The sequence below is a fragment of the Nerophis lumbriciformis genome, linkage group LG07 (assembly GCF_033978685.3).
Source record: "Nerophis lumbriciformis linkage group LG07, RoL_Nlum_v2.1, whole genome shotgun sequence".
In the NCBI taxonomy this organism is placed as follows: Eukaryota; Metazoa; Chordata; class Actinopteri; order Syngnathiformes; family Syngnathidae; genus Nerophis; species Nerophis lumbriciformis.
This window is the reverse complement of record NC_084554.2, coordinates 46,980,447-47,002,164: the sequence shown is the minus strand read 5'-3', so window position 1 is coordinate 47,002,164 and position 21,718 is coordinate 46,980,447. Positions and strand designations below refer to the sequence as shown.

General features: G+C 39.7%; 1 protein-coding gene across 1 annotated transcript; it reads left to right on the top strand.

The window, feature by feature from the left end:
* The first annotated feature begins 3 nt into the window (after nucleotides 1–3).
* Nucleotides 4–21,568, top strand: rmc1 (regulator of MON1-CCZ1). The gene is made up of 21 exons (XM_061965012.1): nucleotides 4–184; nucleotides 351–427; nucleotides 506–590; nucleotides 5,366–5,422; nucleotides 5,489–5,575; nucleotides 5,641–5,781; nucleotides 5,859–5,962; nucleotides 7,758–7,847; nucleotides 7,923–8,028; nucleotides 8,102–8,210; nucleotides 10,952–10,996; nucleotides 11,064–11,117; nucleotides 11,198–11,326; nucleotides 11,404–11,510; nucleotides 11,578–11,697; nucleotides 11,752–11,829; nucleotides 11,910–12,014; nucleotides 17,210–17,278; nucleotides 17,340–17,427; nucleotides 17,506–17,643; nucleotides 17,758–21,568. Exons 1-21 carry the CDS (start codon nucleotides 86–88, stop codon nucleotides 17,835–17,837), a joined length of 1,968 nt encoding a protein of 655 aa, XP_061820996.1. The 5' UTR covers nucleotides 4–85; the 3' UTR covers nucleotides 17,838–21,568.
* Nucleotides 21,569–21,718: the final 150 nt, after the last annotated feature.

The window sequence follows — 21,718 nt, the reverse complement described above, 5'->3', positions numbered from 1 at the left end:
CGGCAAAGTGGCACTTCCGGGTGTGCAGTTGAGTTGAATGTTTTCTGTCGCTTAAATCGGAATAAAGAGTGGACCGAACTCGAGGATGAGTGACGAACACTACTTGGAACTCTGCGACAACCCCGTGCAGTTTGAAAATGCGTCGAGCGTCAACAACGTCTTTTTTGACGAAGCAAACAAGCAGGTCAGCTAGCCTGTTAGCATGCGAGTTAGCCGGGTCAGCTGACTGGTCGTAAACAACTCACATAACACATTAAATACATTAAAAAAAACACATCGAAGTTAACACGTTTAAGTAAAGTGACTATATTTGAGTTGTTGACGTTTCACGTTAAAATGCACCGTTTCAGGTATTCGCGGTGCGTTCAGGGGGCGCCACGGGGGTGGTGGTCAAAGGCCCGGACGACAAGAGTTCCGTTGCCTTCAGGTACGTCAACTTGTGTGGGGAAAAAAACTGTTGAAAATAATTTATTGAGAGCAACGTGCCCATTTGTTTTGCCTTCAGGATGGACGACAAGGGAGAAGTGAAGTGCATTAAGTACTCCATTGGAAACAAAATTTTGGCTGTGCAAAGAACGTCCAAGTCTGTGGTGAGTTTTGATTGGCTGATATAAGACAAGTGAAGTACAGTCGTGGTCAAAAGTTGACATACACTTGTAAAGAACATAATGTCATGGCTGTCTTGAGTTTCCAATCATTTCAATACAACTCTTATTTTTTGTGAGAGAGCGATTGGAGCACTTACAAAAAACATTCATGAAGTTTGGTTTTTTTATGAATTTATTATGGGTCTACTGAAAATGTGACCAAATCTGCTGGGTCAAAAGTATACATACAGCAGTGACGTCATACTTGCCAACCTTGAGACCTCTGATTTCGGGAGGTGGGGGCGTGGTCGGGGGTGGGGCAGGGCGTGGTTAAGAGGGGAGGAGTATATTGACAAGCTAGAATTCACCAAGTCAAGTATTTCATACATACATATATATACATATATATATATATATACATCCTGAAAATATGCAAATTGATACTTCAAACTTGCATAAATAAATATTAAGGAATATAACATAACTTGGCTTCTGAGAGCTTCAAAATGTAATGAATAAAATGCTAAAGTTGTTGATAAACAAGCAATTATTTTAATAATTAAATATGGTCATTTTAAATGAATTATTATGATAATTTAAAATTAATTATTTCAAATATGTTAATTTTAATGTATAATTCTAATGCCTGGATGTAATAAGGAGTCAGAAAAAATACAAATAAAAATACAATTAATTTTGATGTTTTAAGCAAAATATAGTAAAAATGTATTTAGTTTTTTTTTTTTTTTTAAATTAATAAATATATTTATTTGTAGGTAAGATAAACATAATAATACAATTTATCTCTAGTCTGGATGATTTATTTCTTGTCACCCAGTTGTCCTCCCGTCGTGAAAAAAGGCTGTCCTCACTCAGGTCCGCATGGAGCTGGAGGGGGCGTGGCCTCCAGCTCCGGCTAAAAATCGGGAGGTTTTCGGGAGAATATTTGTCCCGGGAGGTTTTCGGGAGAGGCGCTGAATTTCGGGAGTCTCCCGGAAAATTTGGGAGGGTTGGCAAGTATGTGCAGTCAGGGGAGGCAGGTGAGGCGGGGCCTCATGTGCCGTCATGGAAAGAAAAAAATGTAAAAAGAAAAAAAAAAAAATTGTTATATGTATCCACTGATTATACTATAAAGTAATTTTCCATTTAACTTCACCAGTTTTAGATTATTTTTACTCAAAATCGCTGAATTTTCACATTTGCCGTTCAAATACTGAGAAGAGACTTGCGGGGATCAGCAGCCAGTTGAGCCTCACCATGGATTGCGCAATGACTCTGCTAACTGCTGGACTGCTGTGCAGTGAGACTGTATTGCTATACGAATTATATTATACATTTCCATAGTTTAGTTAGCTGAGGTATATAATGTACAGCGTATTTTGTCAACAACTGTATGTGTGTAACGTATTTCTTGTGCTGAGCAATCATAAAACAGCTGCGAAGACGCACTGGCTGAGGCTCGCAGTAATCCCGCCTCATGGTGGTAGAGGGCGCTAGTGATCCCAGCGATCATTTTTGCGACTTCTCGGCTGCAGAATAAGTGACAACAAGCAGCAACAGTTAGCGATCGTTTACTTTTTCCTCTCGCCTGGACTTTTAATATGGAGGATTACATATCTTAAATAAAACAGTTTTCTAAACTGGACTTTCAATAATAATTAAAGGAAGATCTCCATCGAGACAGAGAGACTTTTAAAACTGAAGAAAGATAAGGAAGACGTCTATAAACAAGTTATCGATGCTTTTGTTCAGAAAGAGCGGCGCATGGACCTCATTTATAAGTAAAGGTAAGACCATAATAACGTTTTTTTTTTATTAAATGTGCTTTTTTGTGTGCTACAGTTTGTATGTGTAAAGTTGAAGTTAAGTTACCAATGATTGTCACACACACTAGGTGTGGTGAAATTTGTCCTCTGCATTTGACCCATCCCCTTGCTCCCCCTGGGAGGTGAGGGGAGCAGTGGGCAGCAGCGGCGCCGCGCCCGGGAATAATTTTTGGTGATTTAACCACCAATTCCAACCCTTGATGCTGAGTGCCAAGCAGGGAAGAATACTGATATGAGCTTTTAAACATAACCCGTTAACTGCTGCCAATCAAATGGTGAATAAGATACTCTTTAGGGTTCATATGTTTGTAAATCTGACTGTGATGAAGTCAGTGCCTCACCAGCCATGAACCTCACCGCACATCACTGACATACAGCAATGTTAATATTTACTGACATGTCCCTTGGCAAGTTTCACTGCAATAAGGCGCTTTTGGTAGCCATCCACAAGCTTCTGGCAAGCTTCTGGTTGAATTTTTGACCACTCCTCTTGACAAAATTGGTGCAGTTCAGCTAAATTTGTTGGTTTTCTGTCATGGACTTATTGCTTCAGCATTGTCCACACGTTTAAGTCAGGACTTTGGGAAGGCCATTCTAAAACCTTCATTCTAGTCTGATTTAGCCATTCACTTTTGATGTGTGTTTGGGGTCATTGTCCCCGCTACCTTGTGGGTGCGTCTGGGAAGACAAAAGGCTAGGGGAGCACACCCTGAGAGAAAAGCAAGTGCTAGTAGGCGCACCATAGGCGGTCCTCCGACAGACCAGAGCTCCGGCAGCCTCCTGCAGCTGTGAGGAGGTCCTGGGTTTCCCTTGCCATCGGATACAGCTCCCCACAGCGAAAAAGTGACGTTGGAGTCTGCGCGACTCCCTCGTCAAAAAAGACCTCAACGGCGGGGTGGGCGGATGATGGTTGCAGAGAAGCTCCACAAAGGCGGAGGAAGGCTGCAGCAAAGAAGGGCCCCCAATTGTCTTGGTCTCCATGCCATTGGACCCTGACCTTCTCTTTGCCAAGGACAGTGTGGTGGCTGTCTGTGCACCAGTCTCCCCACTTTAAAGGATTACACGCACAGGCGTTCTCCTGAAGGACCCACCAACAGGAGGACAATCATACTCGTTGGAGTGATCGCCGATGATGATGTCCTGTTGGAACACCCAACTGCGCCCAAGATCCAACCTCCCGGCTGATGATTTTAGGTTGTCCCGAAGAATTTGGAGGTAATCCTCCTTTTTAATTGTCCCATTTACTCTCTGTAAAGCACCAGTTCCATTGGCAGCAAAACAGGCCCAGAGCATAATACTATCACCACCATGCTTGACGGTAGGAATTGTGTTCCTGGGATTAAAGGGGAACATTATCACAATTTCAGAAGGGTTAAAACCATTAAAAATCAGTTCCCAGTGGCTTATTTTATTTTTCGAAGTTTAAATTTTTTTTTTACCCAGCACGCAATATCCCTAAAAAAAGCTTCAAAGTGCCTGATTTTAACCATCGTTATATACACCCGTCCATTTTCCTGTGACGTCACATAGTGATGCCAACTCAAACAAACATGGCGCATAGAACAGCAAGCTATAGCGACATTAGCTCGGATTCAGACTCGGATTTCAGCGGCTTAAGCGATTCAACAGATTACGCAAGTATTGAAACGGATGGTTGTAGTGTGGAGGCAGGTAGCGAAAACGAAATTGAAGAAGAAACTGAAGCTATTGAGCCATATCGGTTTGACACGACACGACAGCCAGCGACACGGGAGAAAGCGAGGACGAATTCGGCGATCGTCTTCTAACCAACGATTGGTATGTGTTTGTTTGGCTTTAAAGGAAACTAACAACTATGAACTAGGTTTACAGCATATGAAATACATTTGGCAACAACATGCACTTTGAGAGTGCAGACAGCCCAATTTTCATCAACTAATATATTCTGTAGACATACCCTCATCCGCGCTCTTTTCCTGAAAGCTGATCTGTCCAGTTTTGGAGTTGATGTCAGCAGGCCAGGGAAGCTAGGGTCGATGTTCTTCTCTTGATCATCTTCGGTGGCATAAGGGACGGTGTGAGCCAAGACATCCAGGGGGTTTAGCTCGCTCGTCTGCAGGAACAAACCGCCGCCATTGCTTGCCGTGCTACCGAGGTCCTTTGTCCCTGAATTGCTCACACACTCCGGCAGATTCAATGGGGGTCTGGCGGCAGATTTCTTTGACTTTATCGTTGGAAATGCATCTGCTTTGCGTGTCGCAGGATATCCACACATTCTTGCCATCTCTGTCGTAGCATAGCTTTCGTCGGTAAAGTGTGCGGAACAAACGTCCAATTTCTTGCCACTTTCGCATCTTTGGGCCACTGGTGCAACTTGAATCCGTCCCTGTTCGTGTTGTTACACCCTCCGACAACACACCGACGAGGCATGATGTCTCCAAGGTATGGAAAACAGTCGAAAAAACGGAAAATAACAGAGCTGATTTGACACGGTGTTTGAGAAAATGGCGGATTGCTTCCCGATGTGACGTCACATTGTGACGTCACGCTCCGAGAGCGAATATTAGAAAGGCGTTTAATTCGCCAAAATTCACCCATTTAGAGTTCGGAAATCGGTTAAAAAAATATATGGTCTTTTTTTCTGCAACATCAAGGTATATATTGACGCTTACATAGGTCTGGTGATAATGTTCCCCTTTAAAGGCCTCACTTTTTCTCCTCCAAACATATTGCTGGGTATTGTGGCCAAAAAGCTCAATTTTTGTTTCATCTGACATCACATGGACAAAGATAAGACCTTCTGGAGGAAAGTTCTGTGGTCCAATCACTCTATCACTAAGAAAATAAGAGTTGTAGAAATTATTGGAGACTCAAGACAGCCATGACATTATGTTCTTTACAAGTGTATGTAAACTTTTGACCACGGCTGTAGATTGGATTAAATGATTGAAGTTTGTTTAACTTCTCCTGAAGGACTTCATCAACTTCATTCCCGACTACCCTCATACAGAGTTCACACACGAGTGCAAGGTGAGAAGCCATAACGCAAAATAAAGCGACCGATCTCGCTGACCTCATTGTGAACTTATTGTTCAGATGAAGAACGCAAACCTTCTCGGCTTCTGCTGGACCAACTGGAACGAGATTGTCTTTGTCAGCGACCAGGGCATTGAGTTCTATCAGGTACGCTTTCAGGACTTTTTATTTTTTTAAGTGTCTTGGCTCCGCTCACACCTCTGTTGTGTTAGGTGCTTCCGGACAAGCGTACGGTCAAACTCATCAAAAGCCAAAGCATCAACGTCAATTGGTACCAGTACTGTCCCGAAACGGCCGTCATCCTGCTGTCCACCACAGTGCAGGGCAACGTACTGCAGCCATTCGCCTTTCGGGTCAGAACTCGCGTGGCGTGTGTGCGTGTGCATGTGCATGTGACTCATCTTACTGTGTGTGTGTTTTCCCTGCTAAGACTGGGAGCATGTCCAAGATGTCCAAATTTGAGATTGAGCTGCCTGTTGTCCCCAAGCCTGCCAAACTCAGCCTTTCTGAAAGGGATATTGCCATGGCGACCATGTAAGATGCTTCATTAGCCCTAATCCATTGCATGCTACCTACTTACGTTAGGGCAGTGGTTGGCAACCCAAAATGTTGAAAGAGCCATTTTGGACCAAAAAGGCAAAATACTGGAGCCGCAAAAAATTAAAAGCCTTATATAAGTCTTATTTTGAAGACAACACATGATGTAAATGTCAATATCAGCTTAAATAGCCTTCTATCAACATGACTATGTGTCGTAGGCTGACGCAAATCTTCGTTGACATTTTAATACTTATTCTACACAAACATTAGTAAAACAGAAGCTTCTCAGAGGTGAGATAACCTCTGGAAATTACCGACTTAGAATGGCCAGAAGGTATAGATGTGTGTGTCCAAGGCTGTCTTCTTCTAGTGGATTTATTACAATCTTTGCAAGCTGGGTAACGTTTGCTGTGGTCTATAACTGTCAGGTTCAAACACTGATGACATCTATTAAACAAGACAAGAAGCAAGGAATTAAACTGAGACAGAATTTAATTTGGCTCAATTGAGAAACGCGTAGACACTGTACCCTTGAACAATGTCGTCCCACGCTCTGACGAAAGATTGTACGCCTCCTCTTTTATTTGGACTTTCCCTGATTACATTGCAACAGCTGTTTCTAAGGGAGGGGGGTCGTAAACAGCCATCGCCTTTGATTACAAAACAGTTCAAAGAAAAGGTCGTAAAACAGTTCAAAGAAAAGGTGCCTGGAGGGGAGTCAGGCTCTGCTTCCTCTCCGCTTTGTAGATCTCGGGTAAAGACAAAATCTTCCTGTGGATTACAATAGAAGAAAGAAACCGACGCCTTCATGTCGCTTCCCATCGTACACAGTGGGGTTTTACAAGCCTTCTGCTTGGTAGGTTTAAAGACAGCTTTTGTCGTCTCGCAGGGCGAGCTGAACTCAATGTAACACAAAGTTTTGTGATAACTTAGATACAATTATTCTGACAATAACGCCACACAAACAACTATCAGAAATGCAGCCAATATTACATACAGATAATGTCATGAGACATGCAAATATAAATTAAATACACAGAGGACATAAATAAAGCAAATTAAATGAGCTTTCACCATGAATTGATTTACGTGGGCCCCGACTTAAACAAGTTGAAAAACTTATTGGGGTGTTACCATTTAGTGGTCAATTGTACGGAATATGTACTGTACTGTGCAATCTACTAATAAAAGTTTCAATCAATTAATCAAAAGCTCAAATTTACCTACAAACGAGGCATAATGATGCAATATGTACATACTGCTAGCCTAAATAGTATGTTAGCATCGATTAGTCATGCACTGAGCAAATATGCCTGATTAGCACCCCACACAAGTCAATAACATCAACAAAGCTCACCTTTGTGCATTCACGCACAGCATAAAACGTTTGGTGGACAAAGGAGTGGCATAAAACATGTCTTTCTGTGGCAGCGTCGGAAAAAGTTATACATGTTAACAAACTGTTGGGTCACAGTCCACACAGCTACGGTGCGTTCAAGTACCGCCGATTAGTAGGACAAAACGCCGCTCGCCAAATACTGTCATCAGTGAAGCATAAATACAAACATTGAACAGTGGGCCTTCTAACAATTAGGAAGGTTTGTGTCGTGTTTGTCCTCCTACAGAAACCATATTAAAACTAAAAATACATGCATCCCACATCTCCAGGGAGCTACTAGGGCGGTGCTAGAGAGCCGCAGGTTGCCGACCCGTTGTTAGGGACTTTTCCATTAGCAGAATGCTTATCCTGTTGTCACAGTGTCCTCCACTCTAACGTGTGTGTTGACAGTTACAGTCAGCTGTACGTGATGTACCTGAAACATCACTCCAGGACGGCCAATAGTCCCAGTGCAGAGGTGGTGCTCTACCATTTAGCAAGGTACACACACACACACACGCACTATTCACTTGACATACCTATTTCAATACACACATCAACGTGTGTGTGTTGTAGGGAGGGCGTGTGCAAAAAGACACACGTGTTGAAGTTGAACACAACGGGAAAGTTTGCTCTCAACATCGTCGACAACCTGGTGGTGGTCCATCACCAAAGTACTCAGGTGTGTGTGTAAGTGTGTGTGCACGTGACTAGGAATGTTGTTACATGTACACAACGTATGTGTGTTCTTTTAGACCTCGCTAATCTTCGACATCAAATTGAAGGAGTCGGACGGCGCTGTCAGCACGCATCAGCCTGTTTTACCTGCACGCTCCATACATCCCTGCAGCATTCCACTGGCAGGTATGTGGTGAACACACGCACACACACACACACACACACACACTATTTTATTAATAAGAAGGCCTACTGCTTGATTGAAGTAGTGTTTTATTTTCCTATATTCAAACACAGTGTTGTTGTTCAAACTGTGTGTAATGTTACAGTGGCCAAAAATGTTAAATATACTTGTTAAACAAAACCTCTGCCTTCTTTTTCATGAATACTTAGGCCTACTACACTACTGTGTTTTTAATATTGGCCATTATGGTGGTACTTGGAGAGAGACACGTTTTTTTTGAGGTGGTGCTTAGTGAAAAAAGATGGAGAACCACTGGTGTAGAGGGAAAAACGATTTAATGTCCTTTGGATTTTGGGTTTTTAGTTTGAAAACCATTTTATTTTGAAAAGGCAAGCACATAGATCACACACAGGCCGCACGATCTACCGGGGGCCTATTTTGATTGAAAACATGTACTTAAAATGTCAATTAATTAGGGACATTCCGATCATCCATAAGTGAGATCGGCCGATACCGATACTGATCACATGTATTAACTGTACATTTTCTACACCTCTTAAACTAACAACTTGTTTATTTTGTTGTTTCAAGCCTGCTTAGCGGTAAATGTAGCTATTTGAATTTCTGCTCCTGCTTCCTCTCGTGTAATATGTTTAGACTTGTCATATAAAGATATAATATACACACATATATATGGGATTTATATATGCACACGCATATATGGGATATATATGCGTGTGTGTGTGTATATATATATATATATATATATATATATATATATACACACACACACACACACACACACACACACGTAAATATATATATATATATATATATATATATATATATATATATATGAGATGTATATATGTATATACTGTATATTTAAGGCTGTCAAATTGTTTTTTTCAAATCAGATTAGTCACATTTTAGAGTTTTAATTAATCATGATTAATCACAGGTGATTACTCGCTTGCATAAGGAAAGTTTGCTGAAGAAAAATAAAATATATGTTGTTTTTTCTATATTGTGTGTGTGTGTGTGTGCAAATATATATATATATATATATATATATATATATATATATATGTGTATATGTTAGGGGTGTAACGGTACGTGTATTTGTATTGAACCGTTTCGGTACGGGGGTTCCGGTTCGGTTCGGAGGTGTACCGAAAGAGTTTCCACACGGACATATTAAGTAGCGTAACGCACGTTGTGTAAACAATGCACACCGAGGCACAACACACGGCATGCTAGCAGCTAACGGGCTACGATAGACTGACCACACGTCCTCTTTTCACCGGACATGTCCTCTTTTGCGGAGCTGTCAGGGCGGAGTTTCTTAAATGCCTCAAATGTCCGGCATTTTGAGTTAGGGTTGCGTGTATTTTCAATGTACGTTCAGGGTTAAGAAGGGGTTAAAAACAAAACAAATTATGCGCGCAGCAGCATTGGTGAGGGAGGGGCAGAGAAAGAGAGAGTGAGAGAGTTATGATAAACGCGCATGCGTCGCCAGGCTCTGCTTTTTATCCATAGATTTATCACATTTAATTGTTTATTATCTATAGCAGGGGTGTCAAAAGTGTGCCCCGGAGGCCATTTGCGGCCCACAGCTAATGTTTTAAAGGCCCACGGCACATTCTAAAAATTCTATTAAAATAAACAAAAACATAACAAAAGTGAAATAAAAAAGCTTAAAGGTTAAATGTAATTTAGAAAAAGTTGCAATGTTGACTAATAAAACAAAGCTGTTTTTTTTTCTTTCAAACTGTCATTGCTCAAAACATAATATTGAATCAAAATCGATGTTATTATGAATTATTGACCTATCCAAGGTTCCGATTACTTCACATCAAATATTCCACTAAGAAAAATATTTTTGGTGGAAGATTTTGCAAATTTGGTAAATAAATAACCCCAAAATTTATATTTTGTTGTTTTCTTACTGTACCGAAAATGGACCGAACCATGACCTCTAAACCGAGGTACGTACCGAACCGAAATGTTTGTGTACCGTTACACCCCTAGTATATGTATGTGTATATATTTGTGTTTAAATGTGTATATATACACAGTATGTGTGTACAGTACAGGCCAAAAGTTTGGGCACACCTTCTCATTCAAAGCGTTTTCTTTATTTTCATGACTATTTACATTGTAGATTGTCACTGAAGGCATCAAAACTATGAATGAACACATGTGGAGTTATGTACTTAACAAAAAAAGGTGAAATAACTGAAAACCTGTTTTATATTCTAGTTTCTTCAAAATAGCCACCCTTTGCTCTGATTACTGCTTTGCCCACTCTTGGCATTCTCTCGATGAGCTTCAAGATGTAGTCACCTGGAATGGTTTTCACTTCACAGGTGTGCTTGAACCTCGTCGAGAGAATGCCAAGAGTGTGTTATTTTCTGATCATTTGTTATATTACAAAATTTGCATAAACTTACATTCAAGTTAGATTAAAAAAGCATAAAAATAGTTGAACATACATTTAAAAAAGTGTGAAAAAATGTTGTATTGCGAAAGGAGAGAAATCTGTGTCAGGTGTTGCTGTGTGTAGATTGTAAACATGACGTGTGGGATTTAAAATGCACTTTGCACACGTGTTTGTCTTTACAAAGATGAACTTCTATGGTTTCTTTTTCCAACAAGACTTGGTTTGGCTATTAAACCTGGCATGTTGGTTGTAAATATAAATCTAAATATAAATGGTAAAGTAGATTTCTATGCTTTGTAGGTCCGGCGGTGGCGCCCTCACAGCCTCCTGTCCTGTGCCAGCTGTGTATCCTCAACATGTTTGCTCGCTTGGCTTTCTTTATTTGTCTCCTCGAGCTTAACCCTCACCCCAGATTCGTCCTCCTGGAGCGTTTTCCAGCCTGACATCATCATCAGCGCCAGCGAAGGTGCCCGATAAACACGCACGTTAGACGCTGATGCCGCTGGTGTACGATTGAGCGCGTTGTGTGTGTGTCCCGCCCCCCAGGTTACTTGTGGTACCTTCACGTGATGCTGTCGCCCACCGTCAACCTGTTGAGTGACAAGGGCAAACTGATGGACTTCCTGTTGCGCCGAAGGGACTGCAAGATGGTCATCCTGTCCGTCTGCTCTCAGCGTACGGTTGTTGCCGCTTGGTTACCATGGAAACAGATTGGCGTAAGCTATCGAGCTAATGCTAATGTGTGTGGCCAGTTCTGGACGGTGAGCAGAAGGGGAGTCTTCCCGTGGTGGCGACTGTCTTTGACAAGCTCAATCGGGTGTACAAGGACTTCCTGGAGGCGGAGCAGAGCTACACTGTGGTGAGTGATGTCATCAGAGGGGCGGGCAAGTGGCGGCACGGTGTCGATTATTTGTCCTCACTCGCAGGCGATGGAGTCGGGTCCGGCGAGAGGCAGCGCCGCTCAGAAGCGCCCGATTAGAACTCAGGCAGTCATCGACCAGTCAGACATGTACACGCACGTCTTGTCTGCCTTTACGGAGAGGAAGGTAAGAATATCTTTGGAAAACGAAAAAAGTAGTGGCGCTAACGTCCGTCTGTAGGCCGCCGCCCACAAGTTCACCATCGCCGTGCTAATGGAGTACATCCGCTCGCTAAACCACTTCCAGATCACCGTGCAGGTAAGACGGCAGCAGAGTGATGCCTCGTCAAAGATCATCCCCAAACAGCGTCTGACGTTCGTGTCTGTTTGCTTTGTCAGCATTATTTGTATGAGCTGGTCATCAAGACGCTGGTCCAGCACAACCTCTTCTACATGTTGCATCAGTTCCTGCAGTATCACGTCCTCACTGACTCCAAACCTCTGGTAAGACACACACACACACACACGGTCCAAGACGAGCTCAAGACTAGTGGAAGACTTGACCAAGACTGGTTCAAGACTAAGTCATGACGAGCTAAAAGGGGCCCTATTATGCAAAACCAACGTTTCTCACCTATTGGTACCTGCTGTTGTGTATTTGGGATCTGCATAAGTCCCGAAAATTTGAAATCAAACCGTGGAGGCATTGCGGGGATATAATAATAATAATGATAATACATTTTATTTATAAGGCGCCTTTCCGGGCACTCAAGGACACCATACAAAATCAAAACAATAAAATTAAATTGGATAAAAACAACAACAACAACAACAAAGATAGAGAAGAAAAGATGATTACAATGAATAAGCAGTCAGGAATAGGTGTGTTTTAAGTCTTGATTTGAAGAGGGATATTGAGTCTAAATTACAAAGGTCAGGTGGCAAAGAGTTCCAAAGATGTGGGGCAGAGCTGCTGAAAGCTCGGGCACCCATGGTGGACAGTTTAAATAAAGGGACAGTGAGGTGGATGGATGAAGAGGATCTTAGGGAACGTGAGGGCGTGGCGACATGGATCAGGCCAGAGAGATATGATGGAGAGAGGTTATGGATGGCTTTGAAAGTGAGGAGAATTATTTTAAAGTGGATACGATGTTTGATAGGTAGCCAGTGGAGTTGCTGCAGAACAGGGGTGATGTGCTGGATTGAAGGGGTTCTGGTGATTATCCGGGCTGCAGAGTTCTGGAGAAGCTGAAGTTTGTGAAGTGACTTATGAGGGAGACCAAACAGTAGAGTTGCAGTGTCCAGGAGAGAGGTGACCAGGCTATGGACTAGTATGGCAGCAGTATGAGGGGTAAGGGATGGGCGAAGACGATTAATGTTCCGTAGATGAAAGTACGCAGACCGGGTAATGTTGTTTATGTGGGCTTGAAAGGAGAGTGTGCTGTCGAGGATGACACCCAGACTCTTGACTTGGGAGGAGGGTGAGACAGAGGAATTGCAGAGAGTAATGGACAAGCTGTTGGTTTTGGCGAGAAGGGTATTTGTTTGATTGATATTTATAAAACAATCTTGCCATCCTTCCTACTTCTGCCAAATGAGCTGTTTGGAATTTACACAACTTGTGACGTCACCGGTTGGGGAAAACGTCCCCGGATTATCCATATATAGTATGAATATACCTGCCTTGCACGCGTCCGCCATTGTAGTCTCTATCCCATACTTGCCAACCCTCCCGATTTTCCCGGGAGACTCCCGAATTTCAGTGCCCCTCCCGAAAATCTCCCGGGGCAACCATTCTCCCGAATTTCTCCCGATTTCCACCCAGACAACAATATTGGGGGCGTACCTTAAAGGCACTGCCTTTAGCGTCCTTTCTCACCTGAAAAGGAGACTATTATATATGTCTCCGTTATCCATAGGTTTATCTATAACCCATAAAGTAGGCAGGCACGGAGCTAGTTTTCAGAGTGTGTTTATTCCAGCCGGCACGTTAATACACTGACACACAACATCCGGATTCACATCATGCATTGCTTCAAAACTACGGCAAGTAGTAATTTCCAAAAACATAACAGAGACGAAGCAGAAAAACTAAGAAGAGACATGGCGACGACTAGTAAGAAGAAAAAGTACGCTTGCAAGTTCCAAAATGATTGGAAAAAATAATTTCAGTTCATCCAGGACAGCTGGAAGGGGAAGTGGTATGCTGCCTGCACATTTTGTAGATCACACTTCTCCATTGAACATGGTGGCCAAACGGATATACTCATTCATGAACGGAATACTTGAAAATTCAGGTAAAAGCCAGTAAATTAGAATATTTTGAAAAACTTGATTTATTTCAGTAATTGCATTCAAAAGGTGTAACTTGTACATTATATTTATTCATTGCACACAGACTGATGCATTCAAATGTTTATTTCATTTAATTTTGATGATTTGAAGTGGCAACAAATGAAAATCCAAAATTCCGTGTGTCACAAAATTAGAATATTACTTAAGGCTAATACAAAAAAGGGATTTTTAGAAATGTTGGCCAACTGAAAAGTATGAAAATGAAAAATATGAGCATGTACAATACTCAATACTTGGTTGGAGCTCCTTTTGCCTCAATTACTGCGTTAATGCGGCGTGGCATGGAGTCGATGAGTTTCTGGCACTGCTCAGGTGTTATGAGAGCCCAGGTTGCTCTGATAGTGGCCTTCAACTCTTCTGCGTTTTTGGGTCTGGCATTCTGCATCTTCCTTTTCACAATACCCCACAGATTTTCTATGGGGCTAAGGTCAGGGGAGTTGGCGGGCCAATTTAGAACAGAAATACCATGGTCCGTAAACCAGGCACGAGTAGATTTTGCGCTGTGTGCAAGCGCCAAGTCCTGTTGGAACTTGAAATCTCCATCTCCATAGAGCAGGTCAGCAGCAGGAAGCATGAAGTGCTCTAAAACTTGCTGGTAGACGGCTGCGTTGACCCTGGATCTCAGGAAACAGAGTGGACCGACACCAGCAGATGACATGGCACCCCAAACCATCACTGATGGTGGAAACTTTACACTAGACTTCAGGCAACGTGGATCCTGTGCCTCTCCTGTCTTCCTCCAGACTCTGGGACCTCGATTTCCAAAGGAAATGCAAAATTTGCATGGTTGGGTGATGGTTTGGGGTGCCATGTCATCTGCTGGTGTCGGTCCACTCTGTTTCCTGAGATCCAGGGTCAACGCAGCCGTCTACCAGCAAGTTTTAGAGCACTTCATGCTTCCTGCTGCTGACCTGCTCTATGGAGATGGAGATTTCAAGTTCCAACAGGACTTGGCGCCTGCACACAGCGCAAAATCTACCCGTGCCTGGTTTACGGACCATGGTATTTCTCTTCTAAATTGGCCCGCCAACTCCCCTGACCTTAGCCCCATAGAAAATCTGTGGGGTATTGTGAAAAGGAAGATGCAGAATGCCAGACCCAAAAACGCAGAAGAGTTGAAGGCCACTATCAGAGCAACCTGGGCTCTCATAACACCTGAGCAGTGCCAGAAACTCATCGACTCCATGCCACGCCGCATTAACGCAGTAATTGAGGCAAAAGGAGCTCCAACCAAGTATTGAGTATTGTACATGCTCATATTTTTCATTTTCATACTTTTCAGTTGGCCAACATTTCTAAAAATCCCTTTTTTGTATTAGCCTTAAGTAATATTCTAATTTTGTGACACACGGAATTTTGGATTTTCATTTGTTGCCACTTCAAATCATCAAAATTAAATGAAATAAACATTTGAATGCATCAGTCTGTGTGCAATGAATAAATATAATGTACAAGTTACACCTTTTGAATGCAATTACTGAAATAAATCAAGTTTTTCAAAATATTCTAATTTACTGGCTTTTACCTGTATATACACCCCCCGCTGCCGCCAGATCCCCGAGTTTTGAGAAAATGGAAGGATTTTAAGTGCGCCTTATAGTCCGAAAAATACAGTACTCCAATTATGATGTGATAAGAAACATAACGATTCACTCCAATGAAGATAATACCTGAGATGTGATATTTCACGAGGGATGATACTCGAAACCGATTTTCCCGGTTGTTCGATAAGAAAAGAACCGAATCCTTGGACTCGAATCCCTTTATCGAGACCACTATAGTAAAGAAAAGGAGTTGGTTCTTTATTCGAATCCCTGGGAACGAATCCCGTCCCGACCAGAAATGCCCCGTGGGACATCAGAAGAAATGACGTCACGTAGCTCAGTCATTAGGCGCAGATAGGGAAAGCAGGAAAAACAATGGACCGGAAAAAGCGCTCCAAGGTGTAATAAAGTTCAAAACAAAAGGTATAATCCAATGAATAACTTTACTGAGAGATTTGAGCAGGGTACAAACACATGATGAACACTTTTACGACCAACCGGAAACATAGCAACCAGGCTAGCAACGCACCTCCTTTACGGCAGCTGTCGCAATGTTCTTAAAGCAACCGCAGCACATACATATATATACAACATATCTCCCTTTTTTAACTTTTGTTTTTCTAAACAAAACAAAATCACACTGTATATGTGTTGTCTGTCTAATTATAAATAATGCAGGCGAGGCGTGTTGGCTGAGTTTTTGATGTTTACTTTCACAGCGTGCTCATAACCTCATTCTTAGCTGCCGGGTGGCGACATGCAACAACACTTTTCGGGGCTACCGCGCATGCTCGTCACTCCCGTTGCATGCTGGGTAGTGTAGTTGTTATATTCCCTAGCTCATAACATCACAATTTTTCCCCCTATAAAGAAATAATGTTAACTCAATAAAGTGTATTTCTTTTTTTAGCTTTAACTTTTCATTTTTTAGCATTGTAACCACATTTCCAAACAACTTTTCTCTTCATAGAAATTTCTTTCAATAAAGAAATAAAGTGCAAAAAATGTCAAAGCATCATTACAAACAGTTATGTCAAATAGCAGCAGAAGTGCACTTTTTGGAGAGCTGTATTATTTTCAGTTTTGTGCTCAAGGGACTGATTTTATTTAACACTATATTATTATCTATACACCTATAGTGATCACAGAGACAGGTTGTTTTTGTGTTACTGTATATATTTGTTTTTCTGAAAAATCCCACTTAATATACTTTGGGTAACAACAGTCAATATTTATTTATTTTATTACATTTTTAGGGGGGTAACTGTGAATATTTATTTATTTATTAGATTTTATTCTTTTCTTATATAATAAAAGTGAGCTTTTGTTAAACCAAATATTGTGTGGTTTTTTCCATATTCAACAACCTATCTGGACTCGATAAGGAATGGGTTCGATAAGAGGATTCGATAATGGGCTCGAACTCGATAATTTCTTATCAAACATCATCCCTATTCACAACTCTGATGATATTAAAGTTAAAGTACCAATGATTGTCACACACACACTAGGTGTGGCGAAATTATTATTTGACCCATCACCCTTGATCACCCCCTGGGAGGTGAGGGGAGCAGTAAGCAGCAGCGATGGCCGCGCCCGGGAATCATTTTTTGGTGATTTAACCCCCAATTCCAACCCTTGATGCTGAGTGCCAAGCAGGGAGGTAATGGGTCCCATTTTTATAGTCTTTGGTATGAACTCACGACCTACCCATCTCAGGGCGGACACTCTAACCACTAGGCCACCTACTCAGTGGCTTTTAGCATGAGACATATTTCAACATATTGTTGTCAACTTCAGGCCTGCTTGCTTCTGTCTTTGGAGAGCACGTACCCCCCCGCCCACCAGCTGTCACTGGACATGTTGAAGGTAATGGAGATGACATCTCGCCATCTTTGTCCAATGAAATAACGCGCATGTCGTGTCACAGCGCCTGTCGACAGCCAACGACGAGATCGTGGAGGTTCTGCTGTCCAAGCAGCAGGTTCTGGCCGCGCTCAGATTCATCCGCAGCGTCGGTACGCAACTCTGCGCTTTGGGCTTTCGCGAGCTGCTTTTCTCCAGGAAGCTAACCAGTGTTGTTGGACATGGCACAGGCGCTCACGACAATATGTCCGCCCGCAAGTTTCTGGACGCCGCTCGTCAGACCGGGGACGACATGTTGTTCTACACCGTCTTCAGGTCCTTCCAGCAGAGGAATCAGCGGCTTAGGGGAAGCCCCGCCTTTAACACAGGTGAGCACGCATGACACACGCTAGCGTGCATCCTTGTCTATCTCCTTAATGTGTGTGTGTGTGTGTGTGTGTGTGTGTGTGTGTGTGTGTGTGTGTGTGTGTGTGTGTGTGTAGGAGAGCACTGCGAGGAACATGTGCTTCACTTCACTCAGCTGTTTGGCGAACAGGCGCAGATGAAGGCCTCCACCGTCTGACTTCTTATACCAGGGGAGTCTTTTTTTCACGGAAGCCCGCTTCTGCCACTCCAAAATAAAATTATACCCCAACGCTAAGTCATAATTATGAGATGAAGTCGAAATTATGAAACAAGAAAGGCGAAATTATGAGATGAAAAGTCATAATTATGAGATAAAAATGATAATACTTAGGACTTTTTAGCTCATAATTACAACTTTCTATAAATAAGAGTCATGTTTATGAGATAAGAAAGTCAAAATTATGAGATAAAAAGCTGTAATTATGAGAAAAAATTATAATACTTATGACTTTTTATAGATAAGAGATCAAAAAAGTCTTAAGTTTGAGATAAATCAAAATTATGAAATAAAGTAGAAATTATGAGAAAAGAAAGGCGATATTATGAGATGAAAATTATAATACTTATCACTTTTCGTCTCATAATTATGACTTTTTATCTTATAATTATGACTTTTATCTCATAATTTCGACTTTATCTCATAATTTCGACTTTTTTATCTCACAATTACAACTTTTTATCTCAGGAGACTTTTTATAAATAAGAGACAAAGTCGAAATCATGAAATAATTATGAGATGAAGTCATAATGCGATGAGATGGCGACTAGTCCAGGGTGTACCCCGCCTTCCGCCCGATTGTAGCTGAGATAGGCTCCAGCGCCCCCCGCGACCCCGAAGGGAATAAGCGGTAGAAAATGGATGGATGGATGGATGAAGTCATAATTATGAAACAAAGTTGAGATTATGAGATAAAGGTATAATTATGAGAATACTTATGACTTTTTATCTCATAATTATGACTTTTTTTGTAATGTTTATCTCATAAATACGACTTTTTATAAATAGGATAAATTATTTTATACATAAGAGATAAAAAGTTGTAATTATGAGAAACATTAGAACACTTTTTATCTCATAATTTTGACTATTATCATTTTTATCTCATAATTATGACTTTTAATCTCTTACTATTTAAAAAACCCCAAAAATAAGTCATAATTATTACATAAAAATTATAATACTTAGGACTTTTTAGCTCATAATTATGACTTTCTATAAATAAGAGTCATGTTTATGAGATAAGAAAGTCAAAATTATGAGATAAAAAGTTGTAATTATGAGGAAAAAAAGGATAATTCTTATGACTTTTTATAGATAAGAGATACAGTCATAAGTTTGAGATAAATCAAAATTATGAAATAAGAAAGTAGAAATTATGAGAAAAGAAAAGCGAAACTATGAGATGAAAATTATAATACTTATCACTTTTCATCTCATAATTTCGACTCTCATTTCGACTTTTATCTCATAATTACAACTTTTTATCTCATGAGACTTTTTATAAATAATAGATAAAAAGTCAAAATCATGAAATAAATAATTATAAGATGAAGTCATAATTATGAGACAAAGTTGAGATTATGAGATAGTCATAATTATGATAAAAAATATAATACATAGGACTTTTTAGCTCATAATTACGACTTTCTATAAATAAGAGTCATGTTTATGAGATAAGAAAGTCAAAATTATGAGATAAAAAGTTGTAATTATGATGAAAAAAGGATAATACTTGAAAATTATAATACTTATCACTTTTCATCTCATAATTTCGACTATCTCATAATTTTGACTTTTTTATCTCATAATTACAACTTTTTATCTCATGAGACTTTTTATAAATAATAGAGATAAAAAGTCAAAATCCTGAAATAAATAATTATGAGATGAAGTCATATTTATGAGACAAAGTTGAGATTATGAGAGTCATAATGAGATACAACTTAGAATACTTATGACTTTTTATCTCATAATTATGACTTTTTTGTAATGTTTATCTCATAAATACGACTTTATAAATAGGATACATTATTTTATAAATAAGAGATAAAAAGTTGTAATTATTAGATAAATATTAGAACACTTATGACTTTTTATCTCATAATTTTGACTATTATAATTTTTATCTCATAGTTATGACTTTTAATCTTTTACTATTTAAAAAGTCATAATTATGAGATAAAAATTACAATACTTTTTGTGACTTTTTTTTATCATAGTTTCGACTTTTTATTAATAAGAGTCATAAGTGTTAGATAAAAAGTCAAATTTATGATATAAGAAAGTCAAAATTATGAGATTAAAAAATGCTAATTATGAGATACAAATTATAGTACTTATGACTTTTTATAAATAATAGCTACAAAGTCATAATTATGAGATAACAAGTTGAAAGTATGACCTAAGAAAGTCGAAATAATGAGAAAGAAAGTCCTAATTGAGATTAATTGAAATTATGAAATAAAGTCTAAATTATTACATAAAGACCAATAAGTATAATTTTTCATTTTATGAATAAGATTTTTTTTATCTTATAATTGGGACTTTTTCCTCATAATTTTGACTTTTTCTAAATAAGAGATAAAAAGTCATTATGAAATAAAAAGTCGAAATTATGAGATAAAAAGGCAAAATCATTATATAGAAAGTCCTAATTGAGATAAATCGAAATTATGAAGTAAGAAGGTCGAAATTATGAGATAAAAACCCATAAGTATAATTTTTCATTTTATGAGATTTTTTTAATCTTATAATTGGGACTTTTTCCTCATTATTTTGACTTTTTCTAATTAAGAGATAAAAAGTCAGAATTAAATAAGTTGAAATTATGCAATAAAAAATGTAAAAATTATGAAATAAAAACAGTTATAATTTTTTAAATCTTATATCTAGGACTTTTCCCCTCATAATTTCGACTTTTTATGAATAACAGTTTAAAAAAAAGTCATAATTACGAGATAAAAAGTCAAAATTATGACATAAAAAGTCCTAATTATGAGAAAGTAGAAAATGATTAAATACATTTGAAATGATGAAATAGTCGAAATTATGAAAAAGTCAAAGTTATGTGATTAAAAAGTCCAAATTACAAGTTAAAGTCATAATTATGAAATAAATCGAAATTATGAGATAAAAAGTTGAAATTATGAAATTAAAAAGTCATAGTTATGAGATAAAAAGTCAAAATGATAAGTTAAAAGGTCATAATGAGTTAAAAGTCAAAATTATTAAATAAAAAGCCCTAATTATATGTTAAGTCATATTTATGAGATAAAAAGTCGTATTTATCGACTTGTCCAGGGTGAACCCTCCCTTCCGCCCGAGTGCAGCTGGGATAGGCTCCAGCCCCCCTGCGACCCAGATAAGGACAAGCGGTAGAAAATGGATAGATGGCTAAAAAGTCCTAATTATGGGATGAAAGATGTAATTATGCCTTTTTATACCATAATTTTGACTGGTCTCATAAATAGGACCTTTTTTTTTTTAATCTCACAATTATGACTTACCAGTGGGGTATTTTTTTTTTTTTTTTAGTGGCTGAAGCGGGCTGCTGTACTTTTTAGCGAGGTCCATATACAGACAATGTAATATTTTTTTTTTAAGGAGGACATTTTGGACAATTGTACACTTCAAGTCTGACCAGATGCACTCCAAAACCTTCGCTTCCTGTAACTGTCCCAACTCTTTTGTCCAGACATGGTGCACGGTTATTGAGGCTCCATCACGTGTCAATAACGTTTAGAAAACTGTCACACAAGCAGGACGTGGAATCGACTTCTTGTTACACGGACGCCGGGAGACAGGAAGGAGGATGGCGAATTTGACTCATCATCTTTATTTTCTTTGCATCTTATTTGTCTGAAATACACAACATATTTGTGTCTTCATGCTGTGTGACCTTTTGTGTGTGTGTGTGTGTGTGTGTGTGTGTTCACAGTCAAGTGCTTGTGTAGTGATTGACAGAACATGAAATGAAATCGTTAACAGTTTGCAGCTCAGGAAAACTAAACAACTTTGTTAGAAAGTGTCAACAACCC